The sequence below is a fragment of the Trachemys scripta genome, chromosome 2, assembly GCF_013100865.1.
Source record: "Trachemys scripta elegans isolate TJP31775 chromosome 2, CAS_Tse_1.0, whole genome shotgun sequence".
NCBI classification, from domain to species: Eukaryota; Metazoa; Chordata; order Testudines; family Emydidae; genus Trachemys; species Trachemys scripta.
In genome coordinates, this window is record NC_048299.1 from 87483234 (window position 1) to 87501046 (window position 17813).

The 17813-nt window shown below is 42.8% G+C and overlaps 1 protein-coding gene across 1 annotated transcript in view; it reads right to left on the reverse strand.

Annotated features, from left to right (window-relative positions):
- KIAA0895 (KIAA0895 ortholog) overlaps positions 1–17547 on the reverse strand; it is a 42284-nt gene extending 24737 nt beyond the window's left edge. The window contains exons 1-2 of the mRNA XM_034761201.1: positions 17117–17547; positions 2686–3374 (exon numbers count right to left, since the gene is read on the reverse strand). Coding sequence (XP_034617092.1) covers positions 2686–3374; positions 17117–17144 — 717 coding nt within the window. The 5' untranslated portion in view covers positions 17145–17547. The remainder of the gene's footprint in view (positions 1–2685; positions 3375–17116) is intronic.
- Between the last annotated feature and the right edge of the window lie 266 nt (positions 17548–17813).

Sequence of the window (17813 nt, forward strand, 5' to 3'; positions counted from 1 at the left end):
ATTTGTTTTTTTTGTTTTTTTGTTTTTTGTTTTTTTAAAGACAGAAAGAGAAAGAAAAAACCTCAATAAAGGATTTTTTTCCCACTTTTTAGGACAGAGCAGATAAGTTATAAGTTCTGTTTTTCATAATGATAATAATAAAACCAAGCTAGTGGGTTACATTAATATATATTTTTAATATTAATCTGCAAACTACACCTTTAAATATTAGATGTTAGAGTCATGGGTGGCTGGTTTTTTGTTTTCAATTTTTGCACTGAGCTTCTTTGTCATTTTGAAGTGAAATAAATTGCCTACTCATGCTCACAAATCTGAACCTACTACACAATGACAGAGCTTGTAACCAGGACATCACTTACAATATTTGATTCTCTGTTAAACACATTTTCCAAACACTCTTTATTTCCTAGGCTAGTCAAGGATCTTATTAAAAAAGCACTAGTGGAAAGAGGGTCACTTCTGAAACTGGGTAGATAAGCCCTGACTGTGTCTTATTTTGTTTACAGTTAAAATAGTTTAAAGTTAAAATAAAAACATTTTGAGACTGAGAATACATAGGTAGGAAGCCACATTACTAAAACAAATAGAAAACTCTGCAGATTAGTGATCAGACAAACAACATCATCCTAATAATCCACAATAATCCACACTGAAATTAGGCCATGTATCATAGGAAAACTGATTTATGCAGCTTTACCTGTCCCTGGAACAGAATTTCAGTCACATTCAAGGGCATGGGCACTGATTTGCTGCCTGACTGAGCTTGATGCAATGTGAAAATCCTTCCAAAGCTAATTAAACCAAATGAAAGCAACACATGCTTATCCAATAATCGTGACCTTAAGGCAAGCAATAACGAATGTATGATTGCCCCCTAAATCCTCGTGTCATCAAGAGGACTGGCAGGTTTTCTAGGCTCTTTCCCTCCCTCCCTACTTCCCTCCCTCCGGCGCCCCCTTGAAACATATACAAAAAAAGTAATTACTATGTGGCCCTTTCATGCTTTAAATGGGGTTAGAGCTACAAAATGTTATAGTAAAATCTTGATCCACAGAGCAGGCTAGTCAAAGAAAACAAGAAATAAAGAAAGACATCTAGTAATTAACATTTTGTGGGCAAATCCTTATAGATCTAGGGTTACGATACGTCCGGATTTTCCCGGACATGTCCGGCTTTTTGGTCGTCAAATCCCCGTCCGGGGGGAAATTCCAAAAAGCCGGACATGTCCGGGAAAATAGGGAGGAGTCGTGGGGTTTGGATCCGCACTGGAGCCAGAGCCGGAGCCGCTGGGGCCGGTGGTGCTCAGCCGCCTGCCGGCACTGCTCGGCCAGGGCCGGGGCCGGGGCTGGGGCTGGGGCCGAGGCCGGTGCCCCGAGGCCCGATCCAAGCTGGAGTCACCGGGGCCGGAGCCGCTCGGCCGGTGCTCCAGGGCCAGAGCCGCTCGGCTGGGGCCGGTGCCCGTGCCCCAGGGCCCGAGCCGAGCTGGAGCCGCCAGGGCCGGGCCGGAGCCGCACGGCCGGGGCCAGCGCGTTCGGCCGGAACCAGAGCCAGTGCCCCGGGGCCCAAGCCGAGTCAGGCCGGAGCCGCTCGGCCGGGGCTGGTGCCCGGGGCCCGAGCTGAGCTGGAGCCGCCCGGGCCGGGGCGGGCCGGGGCCAGCGCGCTCCGCTGGAACCAGGGCTGGCGCCCTAGGGCCGGAGCCGCTGGGGCCGGAGCCGCTCGGCCGGGGCAGGTGCCCCGGGGTCCGAGCCGAGCTGGAACCGCCGGGGCCGGGGTGGGCCGGAGCTGGCGCCCCAGTGCCCGAGCCAAGCCGGGCCCGAGCTGCTTGGCCAGGGGGCCGGACTGGGCCGCGCCTCCTTGCACCCCCCCCCCCGCCCCAGCTTACCTGCTGCTGTCTCCCTGTTTCAGGCTTCCCGCAAACATTTGATTCGCGGGAAGCAGGGGAGGGCGAGGATCAGGGGGTGGAGCGTTCAGGGGAGGGGGCGGAGTTGGGGCGGGGACTTCGGGAAAGGGGCGGAGTTGGGTGAGGCCCCTTGGAGTGTCCTCTTTTTGTTATTTTAAAAAATGGTAACCCTAATAGATCAGGGGTCGGCAACCTTTCAGAAGTGGTGTGCCGAGTCTCCATTCATTCACTCTAATTTAAGGTTTTGCGTGCCAGTAATACATTTTAATGTTTTTAGAAAGTCTCTTTCTATAAGTCTATAATATATAACTAAACTATTATTGTATATAAAGTAAACAAGGTTTTTAAAATGTTTAAGAAGCTACATTTAAAATTAAATTAAAATGCAGAGCCCCCTGGACCAGTGGCCATGACCCAGGCAGGGAGAGTGCCACTGAAAATCAGCTTGCGTGCCGTCTTTGGCACGTGTGCCATAGGTTGCCTACCCGTTATAGATTATGATAGTACGTTTCAGGTGCTTTAGTCCTGAAAAAGATTTTTAAAATCAAAACACGTTCAAAGTGAAAAGGCTGCTATAATTGGGATGTGCATTAAGTACTTCTAATGTGGCATATAATTTGTATTCTGTCAAATGCCATATTTTCATACTCTATTTTAACGTAGCCTGTTATGAGATAATGAAGAATGTTCTCACCTCAGCAAACAAAGCCAAATGCTGTCTTTATAAGTGGAAAAAAATACTACAAAGAGGAGTGAATAAGGAGCATGTGTAACAATAACTATACCTGTTTAAGAAACTTGTTGGATGCTTGGCTGTGCTTGGCTAACACATTTGGCAATGCAGGATTTGCATATTCAAATTGAGGATTATAGGTAAAATCAGACTTGAAGAATTTAATCTTCTCTTTTTCCACATTGGAAGGCTTGATGGCAGTTAGTATACAGAGTTTTCGGCCAGAGACATCTACCTCTTTACCATGGCTTTTTGACAATTGAGGCTGCTTTGGCTTTGTTAGACTAGAAAAATAATGTCTCTTAGCCTTGCTTTTGGGTCGAGGTGGCAGTCCTATGCTGTTCCCTGCAACAGAAATACTGTGTGTAAACTTTACACTGCTAGATACTGGGCTAGCGATAAAGATGGATGGCTGCCTGTTTGTGCAATACCAGCCACTGCTGAGCAAAGGCAGTGGGACTTTGATCTTGCGGTGCTCGTTGTTTCGCGAGGTAGTAGAAGACTTGGTGGACTTTCTGTGCCTCTTGTGGTAGGCAGATGACAGCTTTTGAGAGTGGTGTTTTTTCTCCTCTTTGCTTTGCAGAAGGACATTGTAGCTACTGGTTCCTGTTGTGAAAATATCCTTTAGGATTCCAGAGGACAGATGCTGAAGACTGCTTTCATTCTGAATGGTCAGCTTATGTTCTTCTGGATTTAAGACTGACTTTTTAGAGAGCTCTTGCTCAGGCCAGTGAAGTTTTTCTGCATTAAAAAAAAAAAAGAAAACAGAAAGCTAGAACAAATCTGACTGTTCTGTAATGACACCATAAACAATATACAATTCTTAGGACCTAACAGAATAACAAGTATGAAACACAGAATCTGAATACAAAATAACTTTACATGACTACAACTACCTTACGACAATCTTGATTTTAAGATAAAAGGAAACAGGCATTTCTCTCTGTGTGTATATGTGTGTGTGTGTGTGTGTGTGCATGCGCATGCATGTTTGGGTGTGTGAGCTCGCATGTATTGTGAAACAAGCTAGATGTGGAATTTCAGGCCTAATTTGCACAAGCAACCATCGGCGCCAACTTTCCCCGGCGCTGGTGGGGGCTCACGCCCCCGCCCCCCCGGCCCTTCCCTGACTCCATCCTTTCCCCACCCCTGCCCTACCCCCCATTCCAACCCCTTCCCCAAATCCCCATCCCGTCTCTGCCTCTTCTCTGAGCGTGCCATGTTCCCCTCCTTCCTCTCCCTCCCTGCCACGCGAAACAGCTGTTTCGCAGTGCAAGCGCTGGGAGGGAGGAGGAAAAAACGGGCACGCGGCACGCAGCACGCAGAGGCGGATGGAGGCAGAGGTGAGCTGGAGCGAGGGGGGGGGAAGAGGGCGGGGAGCTGCTAGTGGGTGCAGAGCATCCACCAATTTTTCTCTGTGGTGCTCCAGCCCCGGAGCACCCACAGAGTCGGGACCTATGCAAACAACTATGCCCATCTCCATCTCCATCTGTCTAATATGGGTATACAAACTCAGGTTACGTCTACACTACCCTCCGGATTGGCGGGTAGCAATCGATCTATCGGGGATCAATTTATCGCGTGTAGTGCAGACGCGATAAATTGATCCCCGATCGCTCTCCCGTCGACTGCTGAACTCCAGCTCAGCAAGAGGCGGAAGCAAAGTCGACAAGGGAGCCACGGCTGTCGATCCCGCGCCGTGAGGATGCGAAGTAAGTAATTCTAAGTCGATCTAAAATAATGTGTAAAGTCCTTTAAGAGTGTGATTTATTCTCCCACGTGCATCTAGTCTGCTCTGCGAGACATTGAATAGTAGGGGCAGAACCACAGATCTCATCTACCTGCTACTCTCAGCCCAGTTGCTCCTGGTGTGAGAAAGCCACAAATGCCAAGGCTGCAATGTAAGCAGCCCTAATGTTACCACACAATGGAGTGAGGGGTACCTTAGTACTACCTTTTCCACTGAGCAGCTGTGTTAGGCCTGCTAGCAATCTAGCCTATAAATAAGCCCCTTTGTTTTCAGTTTAAACCGATTTTGACTGAAAAAATCCCATGTTTTACAAAAAGTATTATTTGTTTTTTGTTTTTTTTCACCCTACTTTTGTATCATTCAAATATATAAAAAATAATTTGTTTTAGCAGGAAAATACAATACATTGCATGAAATATATGTATTATGATAATACATTAGTCTGTATGTATATGCAAAGCTACCTGTTGAAGTAAGGCTACATGTATTAGTCTGGAAGGTACACACAATAAACAAACAGGCACGCATGCAAGCTCTGAAGTGCATGCACATCTGCACGTACTGATGAATCTCATACCCATCATGTACACATTTCAAGCTGTTAACAGATAACGGTTTAAATATTTGACACACTAAAATGAGAAGAAAACAAAAATCTGTATCAGAATACCTTTCAGAACACAAGGAAGTATTCGAAATTAAAAAAAAAAAAAAAACAGGAGAAAAGGATGAACTTGAGTGTATGTGCTGCAAATGGTGTGGCCCAATTATTAAATGCAGATATTTAGAGGCTGATAGTTCTAAGTCTACAGCAGTAAACTGTTTATTCAAATGAACGTTTTTATTTGGGGATTAGAAATGCATTGCTTTTTAAAGTCAGAGGTGGCATTGTGTTTTTAGTTTTGTTTTAGTTCTGCAGCAAACCACATTGAATTCCATTAATCAGAGCATTAATCTACTGAATACTTCCCCCCGTCCTTCTGTCTACCAAAATAAACCCCAATATTTACCCAGAAAAAAATATTAATAGTTTTTTTCCACCAATTTTCACCTGTTTTTATTGTTGTAGTAATAAACACCAATAAATTCCTGGCAAAAATTAAAATAACCAAAACCAAAGTGCCCTACCTATAAAGAAACTGTCCCTCTCCAGAAAACTCCCCAGAATAAGCGCCCAGAGAGGTGAGGAATATCTAGGATGTGCAAGCCCCTGTGAACAAATTTCAACTCGACAGAAATGGTAGGGTATATTCAGGTATTTAGTATGTTTCCCCAAACTCACATTTTTAGTTGCCAGGCGGTTTATCAGCTATCACTTAAATAAAGACTATTAAGAAAGAAGAGCAATTAGTACCAAAGCCATTTCTAAGGAACTTAACCCCATATTTTCAAAACTTCTACTCAAAGCTGTACAATATCAACACTCAGCTGGGTTTAAAAAAATGTACTTTAAAGTATAAACATGACAAACTAAACTAAATTCATCAAGCAAATAAAGTTCCTTAAGGATTGTGTAGCAAAGAAGTGTGGCCTCCCTCGGAGATTGACAGCGAGGGAGGGCCACACACACCCTGGTGGGCGGAACCAGGAAGTCCACACCAGAAGCAGAGAGGCGGGACAAGAACAGGAAGTATAAAAGACGGGCCTTGTAGCTCAGTTGAATGGGAACTGTTGAGGGAGACAGATATGCCCTGCTTGCTGCTGGAGCCCAAGCCCGCAGGAGACTTCTGTGCAGGAGGCCCCTGACCTACCCGAACAGCCAGACATGCCTGACACCGAGGAGTTGCTGGGACTGCTGCTTGCAGTGTACCCTGGGGAGATGGAGGACAACCCTTGGATGCAGGTACACCTAACGGGGAGTACAGGAAGCAGCCCAGGGGAACCAGATTACCGTCTGGCTGTGGTGCTGCTGGAGACACAGTCAGTGTTTTGTGGATGGAGTCCTTGCTGACCCAGTGACAGACCACTCTGCCCTGGGCTGGGATGTGGTGGAGCTGAGTGGGCACATGTCTCCCTTGCCACCCCACCTGGGGTGGGAGCAGTACTCCCCCCCTTAGGTTGGGAGGTCTGTGCTCCTCAGACACCCTTGTCTGAGCCCCATAGACTCTGCTTGGCACTCCTCCCTTGCCAGAGCCCATAGACTGTTGTTGGTGCTTGCCCCTTGTGTGGGCCTCTTGACCGGTTGGTGCTCGCCCCTGCCTGAGGGCTAGAGTACTAGACTGCAAGGTGCCTTGCCCTGCCCAGGGGCCTGGGTTCCTGCACTGTCCCTAAATACTTTACCCTGCTTGAGGGCGGGAACTCGAACTGTTTGGAGCCCAGCCTCACCTAAGGGCTTGGGCCCTGGAATCATTCGCTGCTCTCCCTTTCCTGAGGGTTGAGCCCAAGAGACTGCTAATTTCCCCCCTTTGATAGACTGCTACTCTAGGAGCGTGACAGCAAAGAGGTGTGGCCTCCCTCAGAGATTGACAGCAAAGGATGGCCACACACCCCTACATGCCTACAGACTGTGTTAAATCCACTTTCACTAAGGGTACATCTACACTACAGGGGGGAGTCGATTTAAGATACGTAAATTCAGCTACGTGAATAGCGTAGCTGAATTCGACGTATCACAGCCGACTTACCCCGTTGTGAGGACGGCGGCAAAATCGACTTCTGCGGCTTTTTGTCGGCGGCGCTTACTACCACCTCCGCTGGTGGAGTTAGAGCGCCGATTCGGGGATTGATTGTCGCGTCCCGTTGGGACGCGATAAATCGATCCCCGAGAGGTCGATTTCTACCCGCCGATTCAGGCGGGTAGTATAGACCAGACCTAAGAGAGTCCCTTGTCCCCTTGCTGGGCTGTATGGCAAGTGCAGCCCTAATGGCTTGGAGCCCTGCTGGCTTCAACTCTGCAGATGGTTCCTTCCCCTGTGACATCCCTCAGGGAGGAGGGAATCTCTACAGTGCCAAGCAGCTGCACATAAAAGTTAATACAATCTCCATCCATATGTAGCATCTGTGCTGATTCCTCGTGGAGTTAGTTCATTGGCCCTATCCACTCCTCCCAAGCAGATCCTCAGCACTACAGGTGGGCTTCTGCAGGGCCTAACGGACTAAGAGGGTAGGTTGCCAATTTTGGTTGGATGCATTCCTGGAGGTTTCATCACATGACAGACAATCCCAGAGGGTTGGCAACCCTTTAAGAGGGGAATGATGCAGTTGGTGAAACATTTACCATATATTTGAGCTGTATGGATCTGGGAATCTATAGCCCAGACTGCAACACCCACATATGCATGATAGTCACAGCAGGATTCGGATTGTTTGCTGCTGCTGCCCTGTGTGGTGCAGAGATTGGCAGACAATTGGGTGATCCATTAATGGATTGCCCTGACAGTAGTACTTAATCTTAGATCCAAAATCTCCATTGGCATGTGCATCCCCAAATAGGCACATATTAGATTGATGCAAGGGTAGGGAGACCAGACGTCCCGATATTATCAGGACCGTCCCAGTATTAGGGGCTTTGTCTTCTATAAGCAACTATTCCCCCGAAAATAAAAGTGTCACGATTTTTCACACTTGCTATATGGTCACCCTATGCAAGAATCTCTGGGGTTGTATTTTATTTTTGGCTGTTTTCTGCATTTTACTTCTATTTCACATTTATCATTTCTTAGACATGCTTGTGACATGCTATTTTGGTTCCAAGGAATCACTTACATTGTAGCAATAGAAAACCCTTCTCTACCCCAACACTGTTTTGGTTAGGTTCATAGTGAAGGTGACAAATTTCCACTGTTAGATAGCTGGAATTTAATTGTTTTGTATATACTGTGGCTAAATTTTCAAACGTGGTCAGTAAATATACACTTTCAGTTTTGCATGCACAACCAAAACTGTGTGCCCAAAATTTTGTTTAAGATTTCACATGATCCAGCACTTAGATTGGCACTCCCACATTTAGAGACTACATTGAGGTCACTTGGAAAACTTGCCCTTAAACAGCATCCACCTTTATTAAAGGCAAAGAGCCTCAAACTGTTAGATTTAATAAATGCCTGAAGGTAGGTTTCTATACCTTCCTCCTTTCACCCTCTCCCCAAGAAAGAGATGAGAGCAATCCTTTTCTTCTTGTTGCCAAAAGTACCTTTAATTGTGTAGCAAAATATATGTGTACTAATGTGGCTTGTGAACTTTAGCCCACTGGAGAGTATCCTGACCGCACCATACTCTGTGGGACTGATACTTGATATTGTTTTCTTTGTGCTGGGAATTGTGATTTCTCACACCACTACAATATACACCAAAGCAAAATAAGCTAGATAAGCAGTCTGTCCTGCATTGATTAAACTGAGCTTATTAAACTTGAACTGTAATGCCCTGAAGCCTTCTCTGTGCCAAGCGTAAAGGAAGCCTCTCAAATGGACCATAAAGCAAAACTAATCTTACTAATATCTGCTGTCAGAACAGGGAAAATAACCAAATACAGTAGAATCTCAGAGTTACAAACACCTCAGGAATGGAGGTTGTTCATAACTCTGAACTGTTCGTAACTCAGAACAAAACATTGTGGTTGTTCTTTCAAAAGTTTACAAGTGAACTTTGACTTAATACAGCTTTGAAACTTTACTATGCAGAAGAAAAATTCTGCTTTTAACCATCTTAATTTAATTGAAACAAGAACAGAAACAGTTTCCTTATCTTGTCAAAAAAAAATTTAAATGTTCCCTTTCTTTTTTAGTAGTTTATGTTTAACAAAGTACTGTAATTGCTTTTTATTATTATTATTTTTGGTTCTGCTGCCGCCTGATTGCGTACTTCTAGTTCCAAATGAGGGGTGTGGTTGACCGGTCAATTCGTAACTCTCAACTTCTACTGCATGTCTAACTTCATCCTTTCAGTGTTGGAAGGACGCTCCAAGACTGTGTGTGGTATTTCCCCTCCCCCCCATTTCTAGATATGTTTTGCATGAATGTACAATGTACACGAGACCACAGTACATTGATCTGTTTACTGCTTGCACCAGTATCCCAAGTAGCACTGAAGAACAGGAGTTTGTACAGTGTGAAAGATTAAAATGAATTCATAAAGCATCAAAACTTACATAGTGGTATGGTGTTATTTTTTGTCTCATTTGTTCTGAGAGCCAAGTCTAATTTTAGTAGGAAAATAAATCTGGAATTAAATTATTGATTCAGTTACCTTTGAGGGATTTAATGATCCCTTTGTTAATGTTCTATTTAGAGCATAATTATTGTGTATATATAGTTAATTACAGCTTGGATATGTCTAACGCTGGACCAAGTCCCGAGGTTTTTACTAAGTTTAACTCTGTGCATACTCAGGGCCATATCCTACATTCCATGGATCCTTATAATTTAGGCACAGAAATGGGAAATGTGTATCTAGGGCAGCTCCATTCCCATTCAGGCACCTACACAAAGTGGCCAGATTTTCAAAACCCAGCATTTTTCTCATTGCTCTCAATAAAAACAACCTGGTGCTGGGCACAGGGCCGGCTCCAGGGTTTTGGCCGTCCCAAGCAGCCCCCAAAAAAAAAAAAAAGCCGCGACCGCGATCACAATCTGCGGTGGCAATTCGGCTTAAGGTCCTTCGCTCTCAGCGAGAGTGAAGGTCCGTCCGCCGAATTGCCGCCGAATAGCTGGATCTGCCGCCCCTCTCTGGAGAGGCCACCCCAAGCACCTGCTTGCCAAGCTGGTGCCTGGAGCCAGCCCTGGCTGAACACTTTTGAAATCTCACCATTTCAGTTAGGTGTTTGAAAACCTAGCCCCAAATGGGGGTGCTGAGCACTCATGGAAATCTGTTTCTAGGCCTCTGCACCATTTAAGTTCCATTTAAGTACTCAAAATAGGATTCAAGGGGCCATAAGTGGTGCATAGGCCATAAGCTGATACTCCCCACAAGGATGAATTTCACCTTCTATGTGATAGATGTGCACACAGAGGTTGCCTTTGGGGACCACAAAGCCTAAGGCAGAAAGCCCCAATAAAAACAAAGCTAATCTTGGCTTTCATGTGAAAGTAAAATGCTTCTCTAGTGCTTTGTGTTGCAGAGAGCCTTGAAAATGTAAAACAATTCCAGTCAATTGTTGGGGTTGTTGAGGGTTTTTTTTTTTTAAATGTTGAAGTATTTAGTAAAGAGAGTAACTTAGAAAAGCAAAACATGGTGATACCCTCCTATGAATTTCTACTAGTTTGATGATGTGGCCTTGAATCAACAAAATAAAATGATGTATGACAATCCATTTCATTGGTATGTGTTATCTAATCTACAATTAAAGGAACATCTTTGCTTCTCTTTGAAACCATATAAAAACAAATCAGGATTTGTAAAATATAAATAAGTATAAAAGAAAGATGGTTGCTGAAGTATATTCACATGTTGTAGGGATTTGTGTGGTGAAGGGTATACTACATTGTTTTAAATCCAACTGCAGCCTACCAACAAATAGCTTTATCCAATCAAAAAATGAGTTGGCTTCTAAGAAACCCAGTACTATTAAACAGAATCCACAAGAGGTTGCCTGTTTTAAATACAAAACTGTTAATACTAAGATTAAAATCCAATAAATTGGCCCCCTCACACATAGGTGAAGAGTTGACACCATACTGTATATCACATTATTGTACATGGTACCAACTTTGATGCCCTACCATCTACGTGCAAGGGGACCAAGTTTCAACTGTTCTCAGAAGTATAATTATGAATTTCCTGACTTTATTTTATTTATTTCAATTTATACAACAGAAAATAAAATTAAAAAGAGCATCTGTTCCAGACTCTGGGCAGCTCTGATGACCTCTCTAAAACTATGTGATATACACACAGGTTCTCTCAGTTGATCCCACTGCACAATACCCAGCAACTGTATCACAAAAACATAATACCTCTGACAAAAAAAACATTAGAGTCTATTAAAACCACATTATTCCAGTTTGGCTTTCTCCATGTTTTTTGCTCCCCTCTGCAACACACAGCAGCTGCAAACATTGAGGCCCTATCCAATTGTGCAGTCCCTTCCTAACACCTGTGGATCAACTTGTACACTGACTGGGTAGTTTTCTCCTTATTCCCCCTTTTCTGCTTTTATAACCAACCTACAATTAAATGTGAAATACTTTCTGCAATATTATGGCTGAGTTCTTAACACCCAAGTCAGGAAACTGTCAGGATTCCTACAGCAGCTACAGCTCAGGCACACTGAAGGTTCATGGCACAGCATGAAAATCAACACCATACACTGTATAGCAATAGAAAATATACGGGACTTAATTCTGATTTCTCTTACAATGGTTTTATACTACTATAACTCCATTTACTTAAGTGGAGTTACATGTGATTTATCCCACTGCAAAAAGAGACTCAGGCCCAAGACTGGGGATGAGTTGTGGTTGTTGTGGAAAAAAACATAATTCTGCCTTTCGTTATTTGTGTATGTGGGACCTCATCAAAATGTAGCATTAACATATATTTTGCATTTATAAACTGCATTTATTTTAGCCTATGCCTAGCTTCAGATCATGTAGAAACACAGTGGCAGCAAATATTTGTTGGAGGTTATTAGAAATTATTAATATAGATTTAAATTTCATATCATATCTTACTGAAACGATTTGCTTTCAACATCTAGAAACTGGCATGTCATTTATTACATTAAAAAGAACGAGGAGTACTTGTGGCATCTTAGAGACTAACAAATTTATTTGGGCATAAGCTTTCCACTTCATCAGATGCATGGAGTGGAAAATACAGTAGGAAGATAGATGATATACATAGAGAGAGAGAGAGAGAGAGAGAGAGAACATGAAAAGATGGGTGTTGCCATACCAACTCTAATGAGACTAATCAATTAAGGTAGGCTATTATCAGCAGAAAAAAAACCTTTGTAGTGATGATCAGGATGGCCCATTTCAAACAGTGACAAGAAGGTGTGAGTAACAGCAGGGGGGGAAATTAGCATGGGGAAATATTTTTTAGTTTGTGTAATGATCCCCTGTGGAATTAGGCTGTATGGCACACAGGGAGAGTGGCCTTTGCTGCATAAGAGGCAAATTCTGTCCCACTCACTGTACTGATTTTGGGGGAAGTCTTTGCATGGAGGTCCTCAGAAAGATTTCTTCTCCAGCCCACCCTCCTGTGTGTTTAATTGTGGGAAGGTAAAGATAGGGCCCTGATTTTTTTTAATTTTGTGACTGTTATTTTAGAGCATGACTCTCAATAAGTTACCCTAATATGAGTTTTTTTCCTATTCAATAACAGCAACCAGACACAATAACATCATGTGTTTGGCTGTCTATTTTGGAGAAAGGCCAAGTAGTTTACAGCAATTCATTTACAAAATAATAAAGTAGCAAAAGTCTAAAAGTTGTAGGGAAGATATCTCACTAATGTCTTTAGGACTGATGTCCGCCCTCTAACTCATCCCACAAATTTGCAGTTGTGTTTTTTGGGTATTTTTAAACTTGTAAACAATTCAGTATTTGTCATGAACATTTAATAGATGGTACATGCTCTGACTGTATTGAAGACTCAAGCTAACGTGCATTATTTGTGCAGAGGGCTGCAGAATCAAAATTCTGATGGCTGTGCAATATCATAAATGTATATGTGCACCGTATTCTTATTTAGCTCAAATGACAGTTTCTAACTCCTAAACCCTCTTTCACTGTGGTGCTCAGTGACCATGGTTTGCAGCACTGTGACAACAAAAAAATCCTTTCTGGCCATCCTTTTCTTATAATGATAAACGTATTCCAGCTGACTCATTATTTATAAATTATATTGCAGTAGCAACCAATCTCTGTAGTAAGCAAGGGGGAGACTGATCCAAGGATGGGTGCAATAAACAAACAGTGTTTGGCTCTGTAAAAGCATATATGAAGACACAGGATGTGAGTCACTGCCCTAGGGCAAGTATAAGGCCTCTCTGGGGAATAGCCCCAGTACTGGAGAACCCTATGCAAAGCATAGAATGACCTGGTGCCCCCCACTATAGGGAACATTCTGAGGTGGAACAGTGATGTATTGGGTGAGTATGGCTAAGGCAGACCTGCATTCTGGTGATTCTGTATCCGTGCAAAAGCTTACAGGGGCTGCTGAAACAGGGACATAACTTAAGGTGGCCTTCTAGGCTGCCCTAATCTACACGGGGTCCGTGCAGGACTCTGGTTGACCATGAAGAGGGTAGGCTTCAGCCACCTCCACTTATTCCCTGTCCTGGTGATGAAGCTGCTCATGATCCCTACAAGAAGAATTTACAATCTACAGAGACTTCATATGTATAGGTGCATATATAGTACATATGACATGGGGGGGAGGGGGAAAACTATGTTAGAAGAACGATTGGGTTGCAAAGTAAAGAACTCAAAAGATGCCTGTGCAACACGAATTCAGCCTCCATGTGCATCTGCATTATGATACAGTCTTTATAAATGTGAATTATATGTATAATTATGTGTATTTAGTCAATATTTCTTTTTACACTCCTCATTCAGTAAGCCTCAGGAATTATTTAATGCACACCATCCTAACCCTGCACTTAATACCAAATTATCAATTTCCTCCTAGGCATTTCTATAGTGCTCTCACAATGGTAGTATCCGGGTGCTTACAGACATTAATTAATTTCTCTTCACAATACCACTGTGAGATTAGATGGTGGAATTATTCCCATTTTACAGCTGGGGAACTGTAGCACAGAGAAATTAAAGCCAAAATTGTCAAATGTCCACTAATTTTGGGTGCACAATCTGACACACCTAGGACCACATTTTTCAGATACTTAGCATTTTTAGACAACTTTACAAGTTTCCAAGACACTCTCATGTCTGCTTAGTCTCTATCTGTGTGAAGTGAGATTTTTTTTCCGGAGGCTCACAATGTGGGTCTTACAATGGAAAGTGTCGGGAAACCTTAGCCATATAGGCGGTATGACCAGCTCTGCCATTGACTGAAAATGGTTTTTAATTGTACAGCTTGTCAGTAAGCTCAATAAAAAGAATAATTCTACTGAGCATGCATAATGGCTAATTTTCATGCCATCACAATAGCTCATACATTAAAACAGATTACTGCCTATCTACAGGGTCTACTCTGTGTTACGAAATGCCTGCAAAATTAAATTTTAGAAGTCAACGCTGGTAGTATGATTCTTTAAAAATTCCACTTACATTTGTATCTTGCAACCTACTATCTGCTATTCCAAGTGTATTTTTATATTAAAACTACAAGTTTTGCTGCAAGGGTAAGTTTCAGCCCAGTGGCTTCAACTGGGTTCCATTGAGGCACAGAGTTTCCTTTGAATGACAACTCTTCATAAGACCAATGGTCCATCTGGTCCAGCATTAGTGGCCAGTGCCAGATGCTTCAGAGGAAATGAACAGAACAGGACAATTTATCGAGTGTTGTTCAGACCCATCTTCTGGCAGTCATAGGTTTAGTGACACCCAGAGCATCAAATTGCATCCCTGATATCTTGGCTAATAGCCATTGATGGACCTATCCTCCATGAACTTATCTAGTTCTTTTTTCAACTCATATATACTTCTGGCCTTGACAACATCCCTTGGCAATGAGTTCCACAGGTTGACTGTATGTTGTATGAAGTACTTTCTTTTGTTTGTTTTAAACCTACTGGCATATTAATTTCATTGGGAGACCCCGATACTTGTTATGTGTAAAAGGGTAAATAACACTTCCTTATTCACTTTCTCCACACCATTCCTGAGTTTATAGACCTCTATGTATACCCCCTTAGCGATCTCTTTTTTTAAGATGAACAGTGGCAGACTTTTTCATCTCTCCTCATATGGAGGCTGTTCCACTCCTGTAATCATTTTTGTTTCCTTTCTCTGTACTTTCTCCTATTCTAATATCTTTTTGGAGATTGGTGCCCAGAACTGCACACAGTATTCAGGTTGTGAGTGTACCATGGATTTATGTAGTGGCATTATGATATATTCTGTTGTATTATCTATCCCTTTCCTAATGGTTCTAACATTCTGTTAACTGTTGTGACTGCTGCTACACATTATGCAGAACTTTTCAGAGAACAACCCACAATGACTCCAAGATCTCTTTCCTGAGTGGTAACAGCTAATTTAGACCCCGTCATTTGGATTATGTTCTCTATGTGCATTGCTTTGCATTTATCAATACTGAATTTCATCTGCCATTTTCTTGCACAGTCACCCAGATTCCTTTTAACTCTTAGTTAAGTTCAAAGCTGACTGCAATCTTGAGTAATTTTATATCATCTGCAAACTGTCACCTCGCTTTTTACCCATTTTTCCAAGTCATTTATGATATTCAGATTCAGTAGCAGACTCAGAACCCAAAAGCAATACCTGCACAGTTAACTATAATTTAAGGTTGTTATTATTATTACTGTACATTTCTAGGGGAGACTTCATCTATTCTCCCCTGTAATCCTTATTTCTATTCCTTTAACTTCCAAATACTGATATTTTCATCATCCCTCAACTGACAGTGCCACTACCAATCTGAAGCCATACACATTTAAAAAGCCTATAAAGCTACTCAGGTTAATTCTAATTAAAAGAAATCCTAATAATGAGCATAACAATGTCTTGTGACAGTGCACTTACAATCAACTCCATCATGCCCCCTCATTGCTGGACAGGTTTCCCAGTGGTGGGTTGTATTGGCCACAAGCACTTTAAGAAATGATGTACAAAATGACTATCTTTTAACAAAGAAATGGTATTGGGAAAAACAAAACCAAACTAGTTTCAAACTACAAGAAGTTAATGGGATAGCCCTGTAGTTTAAAAGTAATTGTATACAGTACTGTACATATTCCTATATACACATTATTCCTATATAATGCATTTATTATGTAGTAGTTTTTTAATTGGTATTTATAGTCTATGCTGCTTTCTCTATTATTGATGTTTTTATATAGTAACTGCACAGTTTTCTAAGCATATTAGTGGCAAAGGGATCAGAAAGATACTGAAGAAATAATTGTCAATAATTTTTACTATTTTTTAATGCTTTATTTGCTTCTTTTGTTACCTCTCTTTTGTTTTCATTAAAATGCTGTAGTTACATTTTAATTCTACAACTTCTTAGGATTGAAGGGTGCCTCATAAACAAAATTATTAGCATTCTTTAGTGTTTTATTTGATTTTTTTACATTTCCTCCTTTGTTCTCTCCCTTTTCTCTTTAAATTTAAGCTGTTTAGGTGTGCAGCTCCCCAACTCACCTTGTCACTGAACACCCGGGAAGTGAGGGGTTTATAAACTAAGTGAGATCATTTAGCATTTTATTTGGATGCCATTTTACAGGGGTTTTTTTTCTGTTTTGATGTCATTTTAATTGATGTTGCTAGGAAATGTTTATATTTTTGCAAGGCTGTGCCCTAGAACATATATCAGCAGGTGGGAGATGGCCACTTCATGAACAAAATTATGAGTCATTTAGTATTTAATTTTGGGGTTTTTTTTCTATTGCTTTATTCCAATGTGATCGTTATTCATTATAACAGTGCAGCATCCCAACTTCATCAGGGGACGACAGAAGGCACATCAGAAACTAAATATTAACAGTTATTTAATAATTTAATGGGGAGAGGGGGTATTTTATGCCATTTTTATCACTTTACCTGCTTAAACTGTTGCTTTCCTGCTGTAGTTGGCAACTGCAGGAATAGGATGCGAAGGGAAGGATTGAAAGCTAATGGTAATAACGAATAGTAATACTCACCAGTGACACGGATGGATTCAAGCATCATTCCTCTTGCAGTCTGTGTGTGTGTGTGTGTCTACCTCTCCTGCCCTAACACCCTAAATATGTCCCATCCGCATGGAGAGCTGTGAGATACAGGCAAGGAGCAGGGTGGAGATAGTATCCTCCTTTTGTTTATCCACAGGCTGGTGAAAGGGGGAGGCAGAGGAGGAGAGGGCTGAGGTGGCTGCAGCAGTGGGGAGGGTGCAGGGCTATGTGCAGCCTGTCCCCCACCCACACCTAGCAGCAGCTGCTACATCCCCTACTCCCTGCTTCAGGGACAGCAGGAAAAGGGCTGGCTAGGCTCTGTTGCCAGGACACCCGCCAGCCTTCCATGGCACGGCACAGCCCTGGGGCCAGAAGAACGGAACAACAAAACGCAGCACCCGCGCAAAGAGGGAGACAATGCGGTTTTCCGGATGGAGACTACAAGTCCCAGCATGCAGTGCGCCACAACGATTCCCATCAGTCCTATGCACAGCCGGGAGCAAGGTGAAGCATTGCATCCTGGGATTTGTAGTCTGGGAGGGCGGTTACGCAGTGTTGCCAACCCCAGACATGCCAAACTCATGCGGCAGTGCTTTGTATGCCATAGCCGACGTGGAGATCTGCACAGTGGACTCTGGCTGACACCTCCCCGTGCCATTTCAAGTGGGCAGAGTTGGGCATACCCCTA